The sequence below is a fragment of the Neophocaena asiaeorientalis genome, unplaced genomic scaffold, assembly GCF_003031525.2.
Source record: "Neophocaena asiaeorientalis asiaeorientalis breed wild unplaced genomic scaffold, Neophocaena_asiaeorientalis_V1.1 scaffold30, whole genome shotgun sequence".
Lineage (NCBI taxonomy): Eukaryota > Metazoa > Chordata > Mammalia > Artiodactyla > Phocoenidae > Neophocaena > Neophocaena asiaeorientalis.
In genome coordinates, this window is record NW_020174923.1 from 11,378,362 (window position 1) to 11,386,653 (window position 8,292).

The 8,292-nt window shown below is 57.7% G+C and overlaps 1 protein-coding gene across 4 annotated transcripts in view; it reads left to right on the plus strand.

Annotated features, from left to right (window-relative positions):
• The window catches only part of BAIAP2 (BAR/IMD domain containing adaptor protein 2), a 70,685-nt gene extending 62,393 nt beyond the window's left edge, over positions 1-8,292 (plus strand). The window contains exons 14-15 of one of the 4 annotated variants that reach the window (XM_024761076.1): positions 2,320-2,367; positions 7,826-8,292. In XM_024761076.1, coding sequence (XP_024616844.1) covers positions 2,320-2,347 — 28 coding nt within the window. In that variant the 3' untranslated portion in view covers positions 2,348-2,367; positions 7,826-8,292. Of the gene's footprint in view, positions 1-393; positions 1,910-2,319; positions 2,368-7,825 lie in introns of those variants that run through there. The other 3 variants (XM_024761077.1, XM_024761074.1, XM_024761075.1) reach the window with 3 other exon arrangements.

Here is an 8,292-nt window from a genome sequence, read left to right on the forward strand (position 1 = left end):
GGGTCCCAGGCTGGAGTCAGGGACCCACTGCAGCCACTACTGGGGCTCCCATTCTATCCTGGTGGGGCCCTCGGGCTCACCACAGCCGCAGCATGACCCCCTCACCTGGTGGTTTTGTGGCCCTGCTCTTTCCTGGCGTCCACACCTGCTTGTCCAGACCTCGGCCAGGAGGGGGGCCTGCCCCTGGGCTCGTCTCCCCAGAACCAGCCCAGGCCGGTGCAGATGGCTCAGGGCTGCAGCCTCCTGAACCCCTGACCCGGGCGCAGCCCTTGTCCAGGCTCTGGGGGTCTCCTGTCACCACTCCCCCAGGGCCGGGTGGCCAGTCGCGCGGCTGGGAGGGTGGCTGCGGGGGAGGTGTGCGGCCCGGCAGCTGTCCTGTGCTTTGTTTCACAGCGGCAGTGGCACGCTGGTGTCCACAGTGTGAGGACGCTGACCCCGGGCAGCTGCTGCTCAGAAGAGCTTCCGCCGTCCCCCCCACCCCAAACCCTGGTCTGTCTGGTCTCCATCGGTTTCCTCCTCGGCTCTCATTGGTTTCTTCCTGGGTTGTTTCTCTTTCCCACTTGCCCCTTCACCCCCGCCTTTTGGTTCGTGACCCCAGACTCTGTGATCCCCCAGGGTCCATGGTGCTGCCCCATCTCCGCTCCCTATGTTTACACGCCCCTACCCGTGTGTTGGGACCTGCCGCTGGGCAGCGCGGGCGGGGTGTCCTCGCCGCTGCTCCCCATCCGCCGTATTCATGAAACGCTGTCCCTCTTTGAAGGCTCACCGTGAGCCAGGTCTAAAAAGTTTGAAGAAAAAGAAAAATCTTTAAAAAACAAAAAAACAAAGATAAAAAACAGGAAAAGGACTTTTTTTTCCTGAAAAACAAAAACAGATATGCATGGACTCCGGTGTACGTACTGTTATCTCTGCATCTGACCCCCCAGCACACGCTGGCACCTGTGTCGGGAGAGGGAGGGTGCTGGGGGCTCCACAAGGCTTGTGGGCCCGGGGGCATCCTTCCAGGCCGCACCCAGAGAAGGGCTCGGGCTGAGCCGGGGGGCCTCCTGAGGAAGCTGGCCGCTCCTGTGAGGGAGGCTGCAGCCCCCAGCCCTGCCTGCCCGCCAGGCCGGGCTCCTGACCGCTTCCTTGTCCCGGACGCCGTTGGACGATGTACAGAGCAGAGCACGGCGCCAGCCTCGGGGCGCCGTGACCGTGACCGCACAGTGCACTGGCGGGGAGGGGGACCGGCCGCACTCGGACATTCCAAAGACCTCCAGAGACCACCCCCAACCCCACGTGTTCTGGAAATCATTTCTTTAACCAGCCTGTGAAGGAGTGAGGGCGGCTCTGGGCACTACACCCCCGCACCTGCCGTCGGGGAGCAGGCAGTCCCTGCCTAGTCCTCCCTAAACGCTCTCGTCTCTCTGTGTGTCTTGGTGACTTCAGAAACAGACATGCTGGACTGAGTGGTTGGCTACTGGTATTGCCTCTTCACGCCTTGAATCTGGGAAGTGAGCGAGGGCGCAGCCGCTCCGTCCTTCCCGCCACGGGAGCCCCCGTGAAGCTGTGGACGCTCCTTTTTCTGATGTGATTTAGCAAAACTCTCCCTCCCCCTCCCGTGGACTAGAACATGGCTGGTAGCATTTGTGAGAGAAGCAGCTCAAGACGCAGACAGACCCTGTTTTATAATTAAGGAAAAAACAAAGCCAGAACATGGACCTTTGTAAAAAGAGCCTTCAATGTTGGTGTTCTAATTTTGCTAAAAGATCTCAAATCCAGGGGATTCCATGCTCAATGGATGAATGTAGACACAAAACCGCAAAACTTGTATGAAGATGTAAAGTGCTGAAAATATTTTTCCTGTTTCCTTTTGTCTTTTTTTTTTTAATCTGAATTGTGCCCTGTACTGCAGTCGTTTGAATAAAAGTTTTATTTATTGCACCGAGTTGGGTGTGGCGCCTCCTTCCAGCCCCTCTGCGTGTGTCCAGGCCATGTGCAAAGCCTGGCCTCCTCGCCGACAGAGTAACCAAGGTGCAGCGTGTGCCAGGCCACACTGCTCTCCCTGGGGGCACCTGGGGAGGCCCGCACCCCGGGTGAGAGCCACGTGGGCCTGATCCGGGGACGCCCTGCTTGAGCTGCTGTGCTCCTTGGAGCTTCCTCCCTGCAGACCCCTCCCGTGGGCCGGAGAGCCAGCTCTGCCCTGTGGCTGCTCCTGGCAGCATATGCTAGCTGCCAGGCGTCCCCCCATCCTCCACCCGGCTTATGTCCCCTCGGAGTCCTCAGACCTCACTCCCACCTGCTCCACGTGCACCAACCGAGCCCTGTGTTTCCTTGCAGTGCCGATGTGGAAGTGGCCAGATTTTGAGCGGCCCCTGACTAGAGTTAGTAAGTTGCCCTGGTTTTCTTACGCTGGGGTCCGAGGGTCTGCTGAGCCTGCGTCTGCTCTCGGCTCTGGGTCTTTGCCTCCCTGGACCTCTCCTTGGGCTCTCGGATTTCCTCCCTCTGGAAGCTTGCGGGTCTGGCCTGGCCCTCTGTCTGGGTTCCCTGTTGCTTCTGCTGGGTGCTTTGGCCATAATCGGGGTGAAGCCTGGTGATCAGCTGCGAGGCTGGCTTTGGGCTTCTTTGGCTGAGTGCCCCTCAGACCGGTCCCTGAGCGTGGGTCTGAGCCCGGCCTGGCTGGCTCCTGGGTCGGTGAGTATCGCAGCCCCTCGAGGGCTGGGGAGACCAGGATGGGTGTGGGGACGGCACCATGGCCTGTGCCCGGGTGAGAGCCGCAGGCACACGGGAGCAGCAGTGTGCATCTGCCCCGCGGGGGATGAGCAGGTGCAGTGGCTCCGTTCTGCCCGGGCTCAGCTGCTGTCTGCCCCGACGTGGCTCCAAGGGGCTACTCCAGGCTTTCCGGAGCAGGCCCCGGTGGCCTGCTCCAACTCCCAACCGGTGATGGTCCCCTCCCCTGTGCCCTTGGAAAGCAAGCGCCAACAGCTGGGGTGGGGGGATGCAGGGGGAGCCCACAGCTCTGGGCCCCTGTGCCTGGGTCTGGGCAGCACTGCTGCCCCTCTGCCCCACCCCAGCCCTGTCACTGGGAAGTCTGCTGCGTGAAGCTGGCACATGGGCCCTTTACAAAGATGGTCATCGCTTCACCTCCTTGGGTGTCATGGAGATGCCATCCTCCCTCCCTGTGGGCAGCAGGTCCTGGACTCTCCTCCTTCCTCCTTCACTGCCTTTCTTGTTTTGTGTGTGTGTGTGTGTGTGTGTGTTTAGACCACACTGCGCGGCTTGTGGTATCTTAGTTCCCTGACCAGGGATCAAACCCGGGCCCCCAGCAGTGGAAGCACAGAGCCCTAACCACTGGACTGCCAGGGTTTTTTATCTATATATATGTTTGGGGTTTTTTTCCTGCCTTTTTCTTTTTTTTTTCCTGCCTTTTTCTTGATGAGTTGCAGTCTGAGTTCTGGAAAACTCTAGAGACAAGTGCTCCTGAAATTGGGGGATGGGAGAAATGACTTTGACCCTGGCTCAGCAGTGGGTGACCTGAGCCACTCTCCTCCCCTGCATCTGTCCCTCTTCCGACATGCTTTGAGACACCTGCATCTCCTGCCCCCACCTCTGCTGCCCTCGTGGTCCCTCTGAGCTGGTGGAGCCCAGCTGATCTCACCCACTGGAGGTACTGGAAGGGGGTGAAGGCTCAGGGAGGCTCATATGGCCTCTGCCTAGAACCCCACCCCTGGATGGAGGGCAGAGCCCCAGGGGCACGGCAGGCGGGGGTGCACTCATCTCTGGGAGCTCACAGCACAGCAGCCACAGGGTCTGCCTGTCCTGATGATCCTACCAGGGGCGGGGGTGTCACAAGCCACCTCTGGTTGGTTGAGGGACATTGCTCAGCTTTGCCAGAGCTCACAGCCCTGGGAGGAGGGCCGGGGAGGAGAACAACTCAAGTCCAGAAGGGCCAACGTTCTGAAGTTGTGCCACGTTTTAAGAGGAAAACGTGGAGGAAGTTGAAATCTATGCTGTGACTGCTCTTCGCTCCTTCTCTAACCCGGAGTCACCACAGGACGCAAGCCACGCTTCGTGCTGACCGGGCTGTTCTCAGAACCACCCCCTTTCTTATTCAATAAGTGGATTCAGAAGATAACCGAAAGCGATTCCACCAAATCCTCGGTGACGAATGTTTCGTGAGCCTGGACCCGAATGCTGCTCGGCTGCAGGGGTCCCACCTCGTCAGGCTGTGGGGGTCTGCAGAGGACTGGGTGGTGGGGACAGCCATTCCTGGCGGGGGGCCTGGCTCATGCCTCCCTTCACCGTGCCCGGGACTTCAGGCCTGCCCCCCAGAGGGTACAAATCCATTCCGTATAAAAGCTACCGGCTGTCCCTGTGTCCCTGCTCAGGAGGGGGAGAGAGCCCAGCCACCAGTCGTCCACCTGAGTGCCTGGTGGCCCTGCCTGGGGAGGGGCCCTGGCGTCCTGACAGCACTGACCCTCGCATACTCCAGCGTCTCCCATTTGGGTCAAGAAGAGCTTGTTCTGTGTGTGGGTGGTCTGCTGTTGATTCGCCCCGGCGTCCACCCCTGGGCAGTGACGGACGTCTGCAGGACAGCAGGATCGGCAGTGCCTCAGGTCCAAATCTTGTCATGTTTTGTCATCCCAGTGTTGACCCAAGTCCCTCACCTGGGGTCACTCAGGTGCCCTCCCCGGGGGTAGCTCTTAAGCCTGTTCTTTCACAGAACATCCCAGAAGGTGGTGAGCACCCAAGGGGGCCTCATACTTCCTCTGATGCTGAAGGGTGGGAGTGTCCCACCCAGGGGTCTCTGGCCGGGGCTGCAGGAGGGAGTCGCTCCACAGGTCTGGAGTGATTACAGCTGCCACCTCCTTCCTCAGAACCTGCAGTGTGGACAGCACATGCTTCTTCCATGGTCACACTGTTTTGGGGGACGGTGTGGGTCAGAGGCCAGACACCCTCTTCAGGGAGGTCTTCCTGGTTCAGGTGGTAGCGTGGGTTTGCCACTGACCCTTTTTTTTTTTAACTGAAGTATAGTTGATTTACAATGTTGTGTTAACTTCTGCCATATAGCAAAGTGATTCAGTTATACCATATTCTTTTTTATATTCTTTTCCATTACGGTTTATCACAGGATACACTGAATATAATTCCCTGTGCTATACGGTAGGACCTTGTTGTTTACCCATTCTATATATAATAGTTTTCATTTGCTAATCCCAAACTCCCAATCCACCCCTCCCCACCCCTCTTCCTCCTTGGCAACCGCAAGTCTGTTTTCTATGTGAGTCTGTTTTGTAGATAAGTTCATTTATATAATTTTTTTAGATTTTATATGTGTGATACCATGTGCTATTTGTCATTCTTAGTATGAGAATCTCTAGGTCTATTCATGTTGCTGCATATGGCATTATTTCATTCTTTTTTATGGCTGAGTAATATTCCATTGTGTATATACTACATCTTTATCCATTCCTCTGTCGATGGACATTTAGGTTGTTTCCATGTCTTGGCTAGTGTGAATAGTGCTGCAGTGAACATAGGGGTGCAGGTATCTTTTTGAATTAGTTTCATCTGGATCACATGGCAACTCCACTTTGGGGGGGAACCTCCAGACTGTTTTCCATAGTGCCTGCACCAATCTCCCACCAACAGTGTAGGGAGTTCCCTTTTCTCCACACCCTCTCCAGCATTTGTAATTTGTAGACTTCTTAATGATGGCCATTCTGACCAGTGTGAGGTGGTACCTCAGTGTAGTTTTGATTTGCATTTCTCTAATAATTAGCAATGTTGAACATCTTTTCATGTGCATGTTGGCCATCTGTATGTCTTCTTTGGACAAATGTCTAGTTAGGTCTTCTGCCCATTTTTCGATTGGGTTGTTTGGTTTTTTGTTGTTGAGAGGTATGAGCTGTTTGTATATTTTGGAAATTAAGTCCTTGTCAGTTGCTTCATTTGCAAATATTTTCTCCCAATCTGTAGGTCGTCTTTTTGTTTGTTTACGGTTTCCTTTGCTGTGCAAAAGCTTGTAAGTTTGATTAGGTCCCATTTGTTTATTTTTGCTTTTGTTTTTATTGCCTTGGGAGACTGACCTAAGAAAACACTGGTACGATTTATGTCAGAGAATGTTTTGCCTATGTTTTCTTCCAGGAGTTTTATGGTGTCATGTCTTATATTTAAGTCTATAAGCCATTTTGAGTTTATTTTGTATATGGTTTGAGGGTGTGTTGTAACTTCGTTGATTTACACGTGGCTGGTCACTGACCCTTTCTGAAGAGAATGTAGGTGCGTCAGGACACACCCGGCTGGAACTCCCTTTTGCCCCTGGCTCTGGTCAGCACAGGTGCCATCCTCCCTTCTCTGGGTCCCTTCCCCTGCTGGGTCCCTGACTCTGGATGGACAAACCTGCCCCATTTCCAGCCCCACAAGACCCCCCGCCATGACCCTGGCTGCAGACCGCCAAGGGCATGGAGCCCTCCTCTAGGACAAGAGTCCAGTCAAGGCGGCCGCCCCCATGGCTGCCCTGCATCCTCCGTCCCAGGGCAGATGACGCTGGTCACAGCAGAACCTCGGTTTCAGAACCTCCAGGCTGCCCCTGCCTGGGGCCAGTGGGGCCGAAGCACATCTGCTCAGACCCAAGCCTGGGAGGCCAGAGAGGACCTGAATGAGGGAGACTGAGGCCCCGCCAGCTGGAAGGGCCTTTCATCAGGTGCAGATGTTCCAAGGCAGGCGTGGAACGGCTGCGGGTGCTGCCAACTGTCAGGCAGCATCTTGGAGATGCAGAAGCCATACAGTGCTCCATCAGTCTCCTCTCAGTAGTTCATCCTTTGGACTCAGTTGTTCAAAGTGCTTCAGCGTTCTAGAAAATGCCAGGTCCTCAGGCAAACACAGGGTTGCCCACCCCACGTTCTATCTTCCTGGGCACCTGGACAGAGCGCCCACCCAGCTCCTGTGGACGCCCAGCCACGTCAGAGGCCACTCCCGCCCCAGGTAACGGCTCCCGTTCAGGCCGAGCCCTCCGTGTCCCACGTGCCATCCGTGCTGTCACCCTTGAGACTCCCTGACGTCCCCCGGCCTGCTCTCCTGTGCTGTCTCCACCTGGGCAGGTCCTCGGAGCCCGCCGAGGAGGAGAGGCCTCCGTGAGCACGAGGCCAGGTGCCGGCCCCACCCTGCATTCATCTCGTTCCATCTCAGCCCCTTGTCTGGTGCGTCCGTCTGTCAGCCGCAGCCTCGGCACGCAGGGGCAGGCACGGCTCCTCTCTGAGGAGGCGGTCAGCCCCTCCGCAGGGGCTGCGGGCGTCCACTCCTACCAGCCCCGTTGTCGCTGGGGTGCCTGCGCCTCGTGTCTGTCGTGTCAGCGTGGGACGGGCCACTCTCTGGGCCCCCAGGATGCATGGGCTGGGCTTGTGCGCTCTGCTGAGCTGTGGCTCTATGTGTCAACAGCTGTGTCCTTGCAGACGGGCTCAGCTGCTGCTCTCGGGCAGGTGGCGGGGGTGCTTGGCCTTGGGGGGGCGGCGCACCGAGCTCGGGTGCGGCTCATGTGGGACTGCCTCAGGTTGCAGAGAAAGGACCGGGGCTGATGTGGCGGGGGCCCACCCACCCTGCCTTTGGGAGGGTTGACGGTTCGAGGTGGGGCACCTGGGGGGGTGAGCAGAGGGTGGCACGCAGGGGCTCGGCTGGCCTTGCGGACAGCGCCCCTTTCTGGCTCTCCCCCGCGGCCTCTGCCACCCCCGGGTCCTGAGCTCAGAGGCTGGGCCATCGGGATCCAGGTGGGTGCCGTCTGTAGCCACAGGGCGGCACTCGGCACCCCTCCCGAAAACCACTCAAAGCACTCTTCTCCTCTTCTCAGGAATCCCTTCGCCAGCGTCCAGCTGAAGCCGACGGTGACCAATGACAGGTCTGCCCCACTCCTCAGCTGATGGCCACATCTGCACCCACTGCCCGTGGGGCTCCTCCTCCCACACCCTGACCTGTAACCTGTTTTGTTACAATCTGCTTGCTCCCCATTTAGAGAATTCTCTCCTTCCAAGCCCTTCTGCCCCCACCTCAATCTGGCCTGGGCTGGACCCCGGCTGTTCCTACAGGGTCAGGAGGTGGCATGGCCGTGGCCAAGGAGAGTGAGGGGGGCTGGCCCCTGGAGCGGGGACCTGCTGCCTGGGCTGGGCGGCCAACCTTTTGGATCAGGCCCATCTGTCGTGTGGGCCAGGGAGCCCCCAAGGTGCAGGGAGGGCCATCGCATCAGCTTGCAGCTGTAAGGGGAGCCCCTGTCTGGTCAGTAACGAGGCCACCCACCTGTAGTATGTGCCTGCAGCAGCA